Raw genomic sequence first — 16,567 nt, 5'->3', positions numbered from 1 at the left:
GTATGTACAGTCAATGGTTGGCACAGTTAAACATTTCACAGTGTTTACGACCACTGCAGTGTCAATGAATTAACGATGTGGAATTTGGTTACTATATTAAAGTCATTTTGGAGTCTGTAACTGTGTCTTTAAACTGCAGCTGGGGACACCAGAGCTGGGTGTCTCCCACATTTTGAGGCATTAACAGTAAGTAAGAGTAGTCACAGGCAGCATGCGCGTGTAGTATTTAACATTCAGGGTATGAAGAAGTTCAAAGTTAAAGTGCAAAAAAACAAACAGACGTTTCTACTTTTTTTTTTTTTTTAACAAAGTACCAAATACCAACAAGTCGGATCTTTTCCCAGTTGAATTTCATTTTTTTTCTCCTTCACTTAAGGTTCACATCAGACAATGTTGTTATATTGTAGTGTGGTTATGTAATTATTTGTAAGTATTATAGAATATGTTCTCAAATGATACTCTATAATGTTGCACTCTATAATGACACACTTTTTTCAAAGTCATCAATAAAATTTTAGGATTTTTATTATAAAGAACAGATCTTTAACCACAACTTAGAATTGGTTTTAAATAAAAAAGAAAAGGTTTCAAATGAAGACAGTCTTTTTTTTTATACAATATATTTTGTTATTTGGTATCATTGGTTCCCAGAAGTTCAGTTCAGATTTGATTTGCGTATTTACATGAGAACTCTCAGTTTAATCGAACAGACGTATATTAACAAAAACAATCTTTCATTCAATCGATCATTTTCACGGTCCACAGAGACTCTATTTAAGGACGATTTCTCAACCTCCGCGGTGCCGGTGGAGGCGTGCCACCTGTGGAGTTGAGTTGAGCGCACCCAGAGGTGAGACAAACACCTGGAGGTCCTCTGAGACCCGCGTGGCCCCGGAGTCCAGGTCTGCCTGTGTGTCCCCTCTGGCCCTGCTCCCCAGGCTTGCCGTCGAAGGCTCTGCCAGGACGTCCACGCTGACCTGTGATTGAGGCAGAGATGTTGTTTAGTCTTCAGGCCTCGCAGTCTGCTCAGTTAGCTGAGTAAAGCTGTTTTCACAGATTCCAAAAACAGAGTACTTCCAGAGAAAAATCATTTCTTTTTTTGGCAAGTAATAAACTCCTCTTACAGTAAGCCTCCCGCCCCCTTTCCTAGGGACTGGGATCCTTGGGACAGCCCAGACTGATTTTTAAAATAATGCACAGGCCTCATCTTGACCAAATCATCCAGAAACATGACATATTCAAACAAGACATTACCAGTTGGTCCCTGATCTCCAGTGTAGCCAGGCAGGCCGTAACCCTTGGCTCCTTTATCACCTTTGTCTCCTCTATCACCTGCAAGCCAGACACAAACAAAAAAACACAATAGCCTCTTAGCCAAAATGACATCAAACAGACTGATATGCTGTTCCCCCGGGAGGGAGCTCCACTCCACTTCATGATGATTAAAGACCACGGGCTGAATGTGTTGATGAGGTCATGGTTAACTCCATTTTTAAAGCACCCTGTAAATATTCTTCGATTTCGCTGTCCTGGCACGAGAATGTAGTGCGAGTGTGACATCATGCACAGGCTTTGAACCATAAAGCAGAGCCGTGAATCTACACAATAACTTACAAGGTTTGCAATATTTGACTCAGCGGTTTCATGTAGCGTGGTTCCTGGTGGAAGTTAGTCACAAGTTTTTTTTTTCCAGTGGTGGAAAGTAGTTTTGCTACACTGTATTTCAGGGGAAAACTGTGTATTTTCACTCCAAATCGTTTACTGGACTCTTACTATTGAGTAATTATAGTGACTCATTTCTTCAGTGATGAAGATTTTACACAGAAAAAAGAATACTACAACACTAGTCACCAGTGAGGGGACGACTAGGGGAAAGGGGGAAGAGGTGATGGAAGCAGAAGGAGGTTTCTGTGCTTGTCCAGACACGGAGCGAATGAGGAAATGCATTTTGGACCAATTGCAGATGTTGCATAACATTATGACCTCCTTCCTAATATTGTGTAGGTCTCCCTTGTGCCAAAACAGTTGTGAGTCATGGGAGAATACCAGGCCCAGGTCAACACCTTGTGCTGTTGTTCATGTTTTTTGAGTTGTTGTTGGACTGTTTTCTGTTTTGTGTGTGTGTCTGTGTCCGGTTGCATCCTGCTGGAGATGGTTGCTTCCATCAAGGAGTGTCATTGCTATGGGGTGGGGGTTGCCTGGTCTGGTTTACGAATGCCAGGTCCAAACGTTTCTCTAGCAGAACACTGAACTGCCGCAAGATGGTTAGTGCCTGATTGTGTATGTCTGGGGAGGTTCATCTTCTCACTATGATGTAGGCCATAGGTCTTCAACAGGGGGTCAAGGGACTGCGGCGGGGTCGCAAAATCTTGGTTGATTAGACATTTTTTTTTAAATATTTTTTAATTTTCCCCCACAATTTAATTGCACATTAACATGAATCCAACATATTTTAGTAAAGGGATTAAGGGATATCACCAGGCCAAGTTTAATATAGAACACTTATAATAGGTTGGGGGTCCCTACTTAATCTCTCCATCAGTTTGGGAGTCCTTGGCCTGAAGAACATTGAAGACCCCTGACATAGGCTTTAGGTAGGTTTTTGGGAGCTAGGGTGTATCTACAGCTTGGATCCAATCCAAACCACTAGACCAGCTTCCCGTTCACTTTCTCTTTGAAACTCTCAGATGTGTAAAACAGAAATAATTCAACAGTTTAAATTTTCCTTCAGCATACAGGACAATAACTCCTGATGACATCACTATATCATTGCCTCATAGACCTAAAGATAGTGCCACAGAAGAGCTATTTTCATGATGTGTAAAATCTTCTGTACTTCTGTACACTACATAACAACAGATACAGTTATCCAGAGGAATTTCTGGTGTCCTAAACAGAGCTAAAAGACAGCTGTACGAAACTTATGTCCCATGTTTGCCATATTAACTTCATTATGTAATAACAGTGGTGGTGTGCGTCCGTTGTTCTGCTCCTCAGTGGCCAGAAAAAAATCATCAGGATTTGATATCTTTTTTTTTTTGTCTTCCAGCACCTGTTCTCCCTAAAACAAGCCTCGGTGAGTTATAGTCTGGGATTTTAATAACACTCCATTCATAGTCTGTCAGTCTTGTATGTCACACCTGGTTCTCCCTTTCGGCCCAGATCTCCAGCTTCTCCGTAGAATCCCGGTAGGCCCACTTCTCCATCAGCACCATCATTACCAGGGTCCCCCTGACAACATCATCAACAGGAAAATACACCGTTAATCTTTTGTGCGTTGTCAGTATTAACCGTGCAATGTTTTGTCTCCTCTCAGGTTCTCTCCTCAAATCATGAAGGTTCTTTTCACTTCAGACCAGCTCTGTACAAAACAATTTATTCGGCTGGCCATTCAATACACTTATGGGAAAAATTAGTGCGGCGCTGGTGCATCTCTTGCTCTGGCTTTAATTGACAACATCAGGTTTACAGACCATAATCTAATATAGTGGAATATTATATGCCTATATAGTTCTGGCTTTAAGAACATTTATCAGGCTGAGTGTCTTTGTGATTAGAAGTTGTGGAACATGAATCGATTCTACACTGTGTAATAATGTGGAAAAGGCTTTTCAATCCAAGGACAGCCTTGATGCTCTCCAAAAACCATTCAACACAGACCAAGTGTCTAGTCTGTGACTCCTTATTTGTCCTCATGGAGACGTGGAAAATCGTAATGTTTTCATTCCAACATTTTCTGCCAAATACTTCAGCTCTCTTAGTCCAGTCCAGACCCTCACAATGTGTTTGCATTTTACTCAGCCAGGGAGGGAAAAAAAAATTAACAATGTATGGAGAATGTACTGCACGCTGAGGGAGCGCCTCAGCTAAAGGTCTGCAAGAAGTGGGGTTACACCTACAGGGATGGTTTTGGAAATGTGCATGTCTGCTAAACAGTCAGCAACACTGAGCACTGAAACTGTAAAACTCACAGGAGGTCCAGGGGGTCCTTTCTGTCCAGGGGGACCAGGGGCACCCATGGGAACGTCCCCGTAGAGAGGACAGACGGCCGCACAGGTCCTCTTCACTGAGTTGGCGAAGGACGACATCTGCTCCAGGACCACTTTCTTGCAAACCTCGATCACGTGTTGAGCAGGAAGGGTCGGCCCCTGCGTAGCAAATCATTACCACATCCATCACTGGAAGTGACCCAACCGTGGGTCATGTTATATGGAATATTACAGGACAGGGTATGCCGAAGCAATGGCAGCCTCTCTGAGGAAATGCAGCGAACAAAGCCAGCAATCTTTCCTGAGGCTCATTATGGATTTATAGCCGCACTAAATGAAACTCTTGCTGTGAGTCACTACTAACTACAGACTAATGAGAAGCTGTTTAAATGTGTTCCTGACACCAGAGTTGTTAGCAAACACAGTGTGCGTCAGTCAATGTAGCTACTAGAGCAAATGATTACTCTGCTGTTTCTGCGCCATTATTTGCAGACAGATCATGTGCCAGTTATAGTAGAGGCCGAAGAGCATGGCTTTACATTTCTATTACAGAGCCGAATATACAAAGTCTTCCTCAGTACTGTAAATCCTGTAATGTTTGTTGTATCAGCCAAAAAACAGACTCAAAGGCTTGGATTTTACTTACTGGTGGACCTGGGGGACCCTGAAAGCCATCTGGTCCTCCTTCTCCTCGAACCCCCTTGACTCCGACGGGACCTGATCGTCCAGGTGGGCCTGCAGGGCCACGCTTCCCCCGTCCTCCCTGAGGACCCTGCTTACCCCTGTCTCCAACCTACAGAGCATGTTAAAAACATCAGCCGGACGCAATTCAAGACAGAGCAAATGTATCCATCAGAATACAACATGTAATCACTTTTGCATGGACACAAACCTTATGGAATGAACTTCCTAAAATATATTTTATGTAATAGCGATAGAAGTAAATATGCAAAATACAAGTGCATGTGAATTAAATGAAAAACCTAAATGTGCCAAAACTGCTTTAGAAATATTTTATCCACATGTTGCATAATGCAAACTGTGATGATGACAGAAGGTTTGAGAAATGTGCGAGATTCATTTTGGTGCAGTAGTGGGCGTTACTGCTCTTATCGCATCTGCAGATGCTCGAGATATGTTTGGAATGTGATTTGATGGATTCATATTAAACCGTTCAGAGAATGTGACAAACGCAGGATTTTCCAACCAATGTAGTGGCAAAATATCAGAGCAGTAGGGAAACACCGCACCTGCTTGACTGCACTAGTGACCCAACCAGTCGCAGCCAACACCATTTATCTTGAAATTAAATTGGAGGATTGGACCGTATGTGCTCCATAAAGTGAAATGGGGTGTGCGAAGATTTTCAAATGATGGAAATGTTATTGAATTTACCAACTAAATCACAGCTCACCTTTCCTTTCGGGCCCTTAACTCCTTTTTCTCCCTTTTAAAAAAAAAAAAAAAAGCACATTGGCGTTAAGTACAACAAATGAAGTCATGATGATGAGAAGAGAGTGTGAAATATTTAAGGCAGTACCTGTGCACCTCCAGCTCCTTTGATCCCCTGGATTCCTGTGTCACCCTGTCCAAGGCAAATGAAGATAGTGCTGAGAAGCCTCACAATAAATGAATCGAAAGCAGCTGAACTACAGAGAATTATCTCACGAATCTGTAACATTCATCAGCCATGCAAGCAACGTCACAGTTCTGATTCTCTCTCGCATATCATATAGCATTGTTTTTGACTGCAACAACAGGTTGAAAAGTGCAACCATACACCACTTGCTCAGCCACAAAGAGCAAACAGACACGTAGCAGCTTACTGGAGAAAATAATGGAGCAATCAGCAGCTCAAGTGGCAGAAATTTCCCCCAGGAGTTACTAGTAAACAATGGTAGAGCTAGAATAGAGATCTTACATCTGTCAGAGAAACAAGGCCCCAAGTGGATTATATTCCTCTGTTGCTGCTTGAAGTTTGTTTTCAATTTATATTCATGGCCTGTGTTTGGCCAGCTTATGGTGGTAATGTTTTGTTTTTGTTTGACTTTATTTTATTTTCTCACTTGCCAAGCAGCATGCATTGACATTATTTAAAATGGCGCACAAAGCCAAACTCATTTACGGGATCACTGGCATTTTTGATATCCACACAGGTTGCAAATTGTGATTTTCTTATTGTGTGTGTTTATGATATCTTCAAATATTGGACTCAGGTCATGCAGCTAGAGGCACTTTAAAAAATGTGCTTCATTTTTGTGTGTGTAATGAGCGTGAAGCCTTGCTGGAAACCACTATAATCACCACAGATCCAAACTGGTTACAAACTGATCCTTCACTTTTCTTCTCTTGCATAATTTTCAGAGCCACCTTTCAAGGCCAAAGGGTTCTTTAATACTTTAATAACTGTATTACTTAAAGGACTCGCATCCAACAGATATTTCCCTCCGTTGCAGCTGATCTTTGGTGGACTGTCTGGCTAAACCTGACAGAGTACAGAACGCCAAATCTTTTGGTCTGATGTCACACTTATCAACTCCATTAAATCAGAGCTGCGCCAGCTCTCTGGTCCAGACGTGGTTTGTTTTTATCTGATTTGTTTGTTCTAGAGGACGCCACAGAAACATAAACAGCTGAATTGCGGTTTCTGTAGGAATATCTGTCTTTTTCATTGGCGTGGGACGCTCTGTATACGTCAAGAACATGTCCTGAGGGGGAGTCGAGCACTCAGTGTGACCTCCAGTCCAGATGGGGAGCATAGGACACACTGAACCAACGTGCCCTGAGGCACAGCCTCTAAACTAAAGCCTCTAATCTCGCTTATTGAACTGTTTCCTCTGTCTGTTAATGGTTGTTTATTGCAACTCTGATTGGTGAAATTGTGGTCGGCAAACCTTATCAACTTAGAGGCTGTTTCTCCTTGGCCCATTTGTTAGTATCGAAACTTAAGGTTTCTGTCCAAATCAGGAATAGTCTTGGTTTCGAAAGAGAGCACATCTGCCAATCTTAAATTCTATGTGGTCCATTGACCCAGAAGATCTTTCCTGAAAAGCCACAGTAATTGTGCTATTATATAGTAATTTGGCCTTCATTTTATATCGCTAATGGGTAATGGATGGTGATGTATTACCTTGCTTCCTGCTTTTCCAGGCACACCCACATGTCCCTGTAAAGAGAGGACATGGTTTAATAGCCTGAAGAAAATGAACTAGTGTTTGGAAGGGTTAAGGAAATTCATCTGGAGTACTTACTGTAGGTCCAGGTGGGCCAATAAATCCAGGTCTTCCTGGCTTCCCTGCAGACCCCTTGTAACCTCTTAACCCCTTGAGAATAAAACATTTATCAAATCAACCTGAGGGACTGCTTTATTCTTTGTTGTCCCCCCCCCCCCTTGCGATGGCAAACTACTTTAGAAATATTATGTATGATGTGCTTGTATCCCACGATTGAAATGCCTGAAAATGTGACTTACAGTTTGGCCTTGGGGGCCCATTTCTCCTGCTGGCCCCAGGGTGCCTTTCTCCCCCTGTAAAATACACAAACGGGCCCAAATGAATCTGCCAAAACAACTGCATTTCACTTTTATTTAGAAATACCGAACAAGACTCGAGATTTACCTTTAATCCACCTCGTCCAAGTTTTCCACTGAGGCCTTGTGGTCCCTGATAAGCCTGTAAGGAACCCATGACACGGTAAGTAAAGCATAAAGCAATACCAGAGCACTGCTTCCAAACTTCAGCACAGACACTTCATTATCAGCCGAGTATAATACCTCTATTCCCGGATCACCATCTCTGCCAGAGAAACCTGGATCTCCAATAATGCCCTGTAAAGATGCAATCATTACTATAAACCAGACATTTTATGTTTGAGTGTGAAATTCAGGTGTGGGTTGCTGGATGTGACGATAGCAAATCACCTTCTGTCCTACGGTGCCAGCTCTGCCCGTGGGTCCTTGGATGCCCTAGTTTACACACGTTCAAGCAAAAAATTACTCATCAGAATTCAAAACAGCTGGTTTCAAATCAGTGTCATTACGATTCATTTGTGTCACTTACAGGCTTCCCCTTCTGTCCTGGAGTCCCTCCTTCCCCAGGGTCTCCTACAATACCCTGTCAGATCATCATATGGAGCAACAAATTAGTATTTCACATTATCTGCAACCTCCAGCAAACAACAGCGAGAACCTGGCAACCTTCCTTCATATAAAATAGAGAAGGTTATCGCTGCCGTTCAGGCCCTTCTTTCAGTGACTCACCAGCTTAGGTTGATATAGTTCAGGCCGTTAGATCTCAGCCAAAATCCAGCCACACGAACTAATATTGTTTATGGAGACGGCACATAAGCCAAAAACATAGTTCTATTCCAGCGTTTTACCACATTAAAAGTGATTCATCGGTTCTTCACGCTCACATGGGGGAATTTGAATGTGGACAAAGAATTAAGAGTGTCTCATTATGGAATATGGAACAGGGGATCCCGCAACAACCCACCTGCTTTCCTCTGGGCCCGGCTCGGCCTACCACACCAGCGGTCCCTTTTTCACCCTAAAAAATAAAAAAAAAAGAAATGATGAGTTTATATGATTTTAAATGGAATACCATATGGAGAAGGAGTGGAGGAAACATGGATACCTTAACTCCTTGAAACCCGGGAATCCCTTCGTATCCTTTGTCTCCTTTAGCTCCCTTCAAGGAAGCCAAAGCGTTAGTGATACAGTAGCTACATAATGACTCTCAATAGGCCTTACCAATTTGTCTGAAAGGTTCGCTTACAACTTCGCCTTGTTTTCCAGTCTCTCCAATTTCTCCAGGTGGTCCCCAGACTCCCTTTAATTACAATGCCAAGAGTAAATCACACAACAACAAACTTGCAGCCTGAGCCATACAAACAGTTCCAATTTAAAGCCTGAACCCAGCAGAGGAGCTTACCTTGGAGCCCCCTGCCCCTTTTAATCCTTTCAACCCTTTAGGACCTCTGTCTCCCTGGTAACACAACATCTCATTAATACACAATTGAAACACTTATCGGTAAAGGAAAAGATAAACCTGAGTGATGAATTACCACTTGGCCCCAGGGTCCTCTCAACCCTTTCTCGCCTTTGATCCCCGGTTCACCCTGAGTGAGGATGTGAGATTTCATTAGTGCATCTGCAAAACAAGTCAAAGTGAAGTCGACCGCCAATAGGAGCTCACAGAGACAGAGCTCACCTTTGGGCCTGGCTCGCCAGTGTTGCCATAGTCTCCAGTGTTTCCCCGGATCCCCTGCAAGACAAGTTGGACTGAATCATAAGCAAGACTTCTTCCATATTTAAACACAACACATGCTGATTTTGCTGCAGTTACAGTGATAGACATTGATCAAAGACAACATTTTTTGCACCTTGTGACTTGGTATAGGGAAACTTGGCTTAGCTTAGCGTAAGAATAAAAGCAAACCGCTTATCTGGGTTGAATATAACAACACATCTGAAGCTCACCTTTTAGCAAGTAGCACATGTAGTTTCTTTATAATTTACAAAATGTAACATTAAAAGATGGCAATGACAACACTACCTGAAGTAACTGCAACCAGTGCCAGAAAGAGTCCCCCAGAAGACCATAATTTGTAATTTATTTTTCACATTATTTTAGTTTCTTGCACAAAAATGAACCAACATATTTCATTTATTAGACCCCAGAGCTCCAGATCAACTTTTTCCTTCCTTTCTTTTTTCTGGCCTTGATTTTACTTTATTGGCCATGGAAACAGAATTGGTGTAAAATATTATTGGTGCAGCATTGGAACAATACTTAGTGGAGTGTCAATGGCACAATCTATCAGCAGACATCACATAATACTCAATAAATAACGGATTCCCCGGGCAGAAAAAGAAGTGCTGTTCTTAAGTTACCTTTAGACTGAGGATGGACCTTGGACGACATGGTTTCAGTGTTTCCAGGCTTTGCAACAAACTAGCTAGGTTGGGTAGCTAGCTATAACTGAAGCTAAGCTAAGGAGCAGATTTAGTTTCATATTTATCTGATAGACTTTCAAACGAATTTCCAGCTACACTTAACTTAGATGCTGCTTAGCTTAGCTTAGCTTTATTGACACGAAGACACCAACACCTTTGAATACCTATGTTATGGTTGTTTAATTACAACAAAACCAAAATGTGTAATTCACAATTTGTGATAATTATGCTAAGCTAAAGATTTTCCTGGCAGTAACTTCAGCAGCCTCGCCTAGAAAAGGTTTTCCTTTCACTATGATGTGAAATAAATCATGAGGATAGTCGACCATAAACTGTGAACATGCTATGAATTTCAATCACATTTGTATTAGTCACATTGGTGGAAAATATACACAAGTGGGATTTATAAAACACGGATCAGTGTTGTTTGCACAGATGCTGACTTCCACAGTAGTACAAGGAAAAGTGTTTTCCGCTTGGCTGCATTTCACTGAGTCAACAAACACACCGAACAAGGCCGGGATGCCGTTGTGTTGTCAGTTTATTTGACCATCTCACCTAAAACAGTTTTTAAGCTGAGTCATCTAAGCGGAGGTTAACCTCAGACGTGGCCGCCAGCACGGCGAGAGTCACGACCGTGAACTTTACAACATTTCTGAGGCGGTATAGCTCAGACGAGTAAAGGACCACACACAACCTGTGATGGACAGTTCATATATCTGTGCCAGGAAATGCCCTCCTAGGATGCCAGCAGGGAAGGAGATAAACACATTGGGGCTCTGCGATTCACAAGCTGGCAGAGATTCAAATCTCCAAACCAGTTACACAAGACAGATGTTTACTCTGGGATGAGCAACAGCTGCAGTTCAAGACATGTATATGCACTGTAGCATGTACAGCTCTGGAAATGTTCTCGCTGTGTACATCAGCCTTCAGGCCTACATGTGTTTGCTCGGGGAACATGGGGGATTTCTTTGAGTGTAAAGGGCACGGTAAATGCCAAACCAGCGCACATGGATTAAAAAAATAAAATAAAATCCTCCCTCTTTAAACACGTGTTCTCCTGACTGTTTTTAAAAGACTCTCAGGTCTGTGCCAGCAACAGTGACTGCTAAGCATCAAAGAGATTAACAAGTCATAAATTTAAAGTGGAAATAATCACGTCTGCGGCTCTTTGAGGGATAGAAATGTAAGCATATTTGTTCATTCACCGATGCATGTGCAACTGACTCTGCTCGCGATAATAATGTTGTTTTCCTGGGATAAATGATTTGAAAATAAAAACATTTAATACCCAAAACTAATTTCACACAATCGTTGTGCAGACTAATGCCACTCATTACTAAACACTCAAAGGGTACGGTTATTGCTCAACTGCTTGATTTTTCCTGTGTGTGGGATTCATTACATTTGGCTCCACTTCTTCAAAATGGAAAAGCAAAACCATTAGAAATCCTGTGATCTTCCGCCAGTTAGAGTTTAATTCTATACTCTAAACCGGCGGTGCCTGTGTTTCAAGACGCAAATGTCTATTTCAGAAGTACAAAAACAAATTTATTGTTGCATCCGCACCGCTTTGTGTTTATCTTGTGTTCTTCTTAAATCTTTTACAAAGCGGACGTGAGTTCACAGGCTATGAAAGGAGGCCCTGTGTTTACTATCGCCAAGCGCTTCTGCTTCCAGATCTGTTTCCATCCTGTCGTGTCTCAGTTGCGCTCCTCCTGCCATTTTCCACAGCTCCGTCGCTGTCTCACAGATGAAAGTTTTACAATGTCACTCACCCACGAGTCGGCTTAACTCTTTATTGTGCAGCGAGAGGAAGCGGATGCTGCTCATGCTGAGAATACATTAAGTAAATACTGACCGTACAGGTGACTGAGAGATACATTGCATATTTATTTACCCAGTTCCCTTGCCTTCCTTTGTCTCCATCTTTTCCTGGAAGACCTCTGTGACCCTGCAGAAGAATAAAACAAATATATCAACACATATTCAACTTTCCACTCAGTACGCTCAGCCAGTTCTATGTGTAGGTATGTTCACCTTTGGCCCTGGAGGCCCCTGAACGCCAGGTTGTCCGTGCATGCACTTGCAGGACGCTTTTCCAGCTGTAAGGCCGATCTCTGCATACCCTCCACACTGCCACAGACAGACCGGCAACAAAGTGATTTTCAGACTCACACACACATCTCTAATGAGGAGATTACATAAATTTTTGATCATAGAGGACTCACCACGCTGGAGAGCTCGCAGCAGCCCTCTGAGTAGGCCTGCTCGGGGTCACATGACACTTTCATTTGCTGGAGGTCCACCTGGAACGAAACATCATTAATAATGAACGCATCTGAAATCAAAGAATATGAAATGTATTTTTAGATTCAGGCTGTCAACATACAGAAACTGAGCGATCTCTTGCTGCCCGTTTGACAATAGAGGTGTAGCCTTGGCGGATGACTGGTCGTGGCTCATCGATGGACTCCACTTTGACCTCTTCGCAGTCTACCAGCAGTTTCACCTGGCTGCCCTTCACGCTCAGCGCCAGTTTGTGCCACTCTCCATCAAACAACTTTTCCACACCGTGGAAGGTCCTCAGCATCTGGCTCCCACGGGGACTGGTGTAGAAGAAGTCCAAAGAGCGCGTATCACCCTGGAAACGCAGGCCCACCTGCTCTCGCCCCGCCGGGTCACTGACCTGCCACAGGTTCCAGGACATCTTGGCGGCGTCCTTGGTCACCTTAAACGTTGCGATGACCGAGTAGTCGGAGGGAAGCCCATCTGGATACACATCGCTGAAGCACGAGAGTGAGGTTTAGAGAGCTGGATAACTCTAAACAGAGTCTGCTTTTCTTCACAAAACAACATTTAAAAGTTTTTGTGGGAACATAAGGATTTCATTTCATAAGAAGTAAAAACAGAGCCTCGTGAATTGCGTGCTTACAGTAAAAATCCGCATTAGCATTTGAGCGTAGGAAGACATTTTTTATCCCCACATTTGTTTCTGTGACATCTTCGGATTCAATTTTTTAGCAGAAAATCAAATATGAACAAAGCACTGAACTCAGAGGGGAGGGCTGCGCTTATTGTCAGGGAAAGACAAATGGAAAACAAGACTGAGCGCCAGCAGCGATGCTATCAACACTGCTCAGCTAATCTGTCATGAGCATGCTACATGCTTTCAGTGCTGATGTTTTGCTGGTGTGAGATTTCAGATTCTTGCACGTTCCACATTATTATACTGCTAATGCGATACAGCAGATAGTTTTGAGATGATTCCCTGTGCACATGGACCGGCTAGCCATGGTGCTAATTTAAGAGACTGTTGAGGAAACTTAAGTCTCCAGCGTCCTTCTGTACGCACATTATTTATTCCATTTAACGGTGCACAATGATTGCTTTGCACCGTATTTATGTGTATCTATTATCACTGTAAATACATACTTAGTAAAAAGCAACACCTTATGAAAGTGCTTCGACCTCTCAGCTTGCTGCAGAGATGCACAGGTGTGCTCCAGGACCTCATGACATCATCGCTGGACGGTGCTGCAGGTGCGACCCGGCTTTTCAGACTGATGGTGTTAAGTTGCTTTTTAAAAAGTAATTTAACACCACTCTTGAAAGTTTCAATGCGTCAAGTCCTTTTCACCCCTGATAAAGTGCAGTGTCCCTTAAGGGCGTGACTGGAAGCTGCACCTGACAATAATGCCACTTCTACAGCACAGCATCCAGGTGAGAAATTAAATCCTTAGTACAAACCCAACGGCTTTTAGGAAGTTCACAAGTGATCTTTATTTTTGCAGGTCTACTGAAATTAGCTGGATTCAGGCATGAGAAGTGTACCTCATGCTCCTCTTCAGATGGATGGAGGGGTTGACCCGGTAGGCCGCCGACTCAGGTTGGGAGCCGTCCACTCTCCTCACTCCTCGCGACTCAGGAACACGAAACTCCTCCAGCAAATCGAAACCTCACGGCACAAACACTGAGCTTAGCTTGACGTCACACCGATTAGGCATCAAAGGTGCTGGAGTGCTTCTAAATCCTATGTAATCATCGATTTAAGTTGCATTACTCAGTATCATTAATGCCGTGTCTTCACAGGTCGTACAGTGAGGTAATTTGTTTTCCTTCATGGGTGGACTGAGCTACTGAATGCTAAACACCGGAGGGTTTGTCCTGCAGTTTGAATAAGATCAGTGTAGCTGTGGTGTTTCCTGTGAGGTTCAAATATGTGGATGAAGGGTGGTGAAGGATTCAGATAATGGGACCTAAAAATGATAAATGAGTTAGTAACAAAGTGTTTTAAAAAACTGTAGCTGCCAAAGTTAAATTAGTCAATTTGCTCTGACGGTCTTATCTGTCTGTAGGACACGGCATTGGAAAATAAGCATTGTGTTAACTGGTTTATTCATGTTGGCTCAGCTGAAAGGCTCATGTACACAGCTTAGCCCCAGAATGACCTGCTGACCTCTTAGTGTGCACACTGGCACAGTAGGAGAGAAGGAAATATGATACTGTAAGCTGCCGTGTGAGCAACAAAAAAAAAAGAAAAGAAAAGAAAAAAGAAAAACCCAAATAACTATGATCTGATAAACAGTGACATCTGCTGGTCACAAGTGTTAAACCTGGTAACTATTAAATCATGTCAGATGGTTAATATTCAATATAATATTCAACTAGAAAATCGGTTTCTGGGGTTACAAATCTCTTTTACAGGAAGGTTCTGATAAAGGTAGCAGCATAAGCCCAACCCAACACTATCATACAGCTCCAGACAGTAGTCGTGCCACAGAATGCAATCTTCAATGCATAAAATGCATTGAAAATATGATATATAAATCTAATGAGTATTAAAAAAAGCAAACTTACTTGGCAGCTTTTCACACTGGGCCAATTCCAAGATCAAAAAGAGTGCTGCAAACGCCAGCGTTTCTTTACAGGCTGGCATTTTGAATGTTCTGAAGTAAGGGGCTATAAGTGCCTGCAGTACAAAAGTTAAAAAAAAGAAATAAACAAAAATCAGTTTTTCAAAGAGATAGAGATGAAGGTACGCGTGGCTCTTAAATAAGGAACATAATCACATCAAATGTGTTTCAAAACTACACGTCTATGCATTAATAGTGAGAGAAAGAAAGAGGAGAGAATGAAAATCTTAATTATGGACATTTTCATTTATCTGAATTGACCAGTACAGCTTATAAGCATATTGTATTATATTTTTGTGATATTTACAATATCAAAACATACACAAGCATTCTCAAATTTTACTTTCATAGTAAGAATACATAAATACACCAATCACTAGACGATAAGTATAAAAGACCAAATTAGATTCTGTTCAGTAACTAGATGCCACAAACATTTCCTATTTATTATATTATATCCTACAGTTTTTTTTTTATTATTATTTTAAAAAATAAATAGAAAATAGAGGCAATACTGGTTTTACTCACATATTCCTAAAAAGGTCCCACGGCTCGTGCTGATGGATCTTTTCCAGTTTCTGGTGTGAGGATATATCCCGCTCTAGTGTGCCATCCCGGACCCAGTGTTTGAGCTGAACAGGAGGACCATTCAGATGAGAAGCTCTGGGTCTCAGAGGAGCCTGACCCCTGAGCACCACTCCACCTTTGGTCCCCAGGGGATCTTTCTCTTCTCATAGGCCAGCCAGACCCACGGTCACTAGAGTGTGCGTATACCTATAAATGTATGTATCTATGTAATGATTAAATCTTGATAAATGCAGGTGAACTGTGTGGAGGTTAAAGTTATTAAAAGGAGAAACAAATGGCGAAGTTGATGCACAAGCCTACATTTCAATCAGGTGTTGTTCAGTGGCGCCCTCAGAATGCTTGTGTGTGTTTTACTGCGCGGCTGTTTCGTGCATTAACCCTAACCCTATTCACACGTCTCACGACGACACGGATTAAATTGACTTTTGTAGAAACATATTGCTTTTAAAACGCTGACATTTCTCAAACATGCAGCGCTTCAACGTCTGCAGTCTCACTGGGAGAAAGATGCAGTATGTCACAGCCAGACGCGAGATGCTCTGCAAACATTCCACACGGACCAGGCCACGCCTTCAGCTTGACCCACGACGGTGCGTCCAGCACAGCGCCGGCTACAGGGGAAACGACAGCCTGATACCATCATATAGCTACAGTAGATAACCCCTGCAAGAAAAGTGGAAAGTGTTGTTGCAATTCATAGGGTCTGATTTGTTAATTTATTCTGTTTTGCACTTTTTTTCCCCCATAATTAGTTTATTAGTTTATTAGTTCAGCAGAATACGTGAAAGATTTTACGGACATCTACACGTTTACAGACATCCTTGTGGCTTAGCGAAGAAATTTGTAAACATGCTAACATGCCTATAAGAACTTAATAAACGTCGATCATTTTTAGCATTTAGCAACCCTGTAAGGAATCCTTAAAATGACATTATAGCCATAATCTCAAGTTATGGCAGTCATATTCAGGATCAACTCCCAAGTATTTGTTAATTAGCAATAAACACATTGTAAAGCTATGCTAGTTTTTTGGTACTAGGACGGTTCACGTATGGACCTGATGACGGCCCTGCATGAAAAGTCCACTGTGAACGATGGCCAAGCCACTGCCAAGC

The 16,567-nt window shown here is 42.4% G+C and overlaps 1 protein-coding gene across 1 annotated transcript; it reads right to left on the bottom strand.

Moving 5' to 3' along the window:
* Positions 1-507: 507 nt before the first annotated feature.
* zmp:0000000760 (collagen alpha-1(IX) chain) lies at positions 508-16,533 on the bottom strand. Its single transcript, XM_047603918.1, has 27 exons — positions 15,393-16,533; positions 14,809-14,920; positions 13,783-13,906; positions 12,341-12,734; positions 12,180-12,257; positions 11,989-12,084; positions 11,849-11,902; positions 9,200-9,253; positions 9,054-9,107; positions 8,921-8,974; positions 8,765-8,818; positions 8,624-8,677; positions 8,483-8,536; positions 8,048-8,101; positions 7,909-7,953; positions 7,762-7,815; positions 7,607-7,660; positions 7,462-7,515; positions 7,241-7,312; positions 7,120-7,155; positions 5,530-5,574; positions 5,404-5,436; positions 4,636-4,782; positions 3,972-4,148; positions 3,141-3,231; positions 1,255-1,332; positions 508-977 (listed from the first exon to the last, which is right to left on the bottom strand). The coding sequence occupies exons 2-27, from the start codon at positions 14,885-14,887 to the stop codon at positions 775-777; spliced, it is 2,292 nt and encodes a 763-aa protein (XP_047459874.1). The 5' UTR covers positions 14,888-14,920; positions 15,393-16,533; the 3' UTR covers positions 508-774.
* Positions 16,534-16,567: the final 34 nt, after the last annotated feature.

Source organism: Mugil cephalus, chromosome 13, assembly GCF_022458985.1.
Source record: "Mugil cephalus isolate CIBA_MC_2020 chromosome 13, CIBA_Mcephalus_1.1, whole genome shotgun sequence".
Taxonomy (NCBI): Eukaryota; Metazoa; Chordata; class Actinopteri; order Mugiliformes; family Mugilidae; genus Mugil; species Mugil cephalus.
This window is presented reverse-complemented; position numbering and strand designations above follow the sequence as displayed.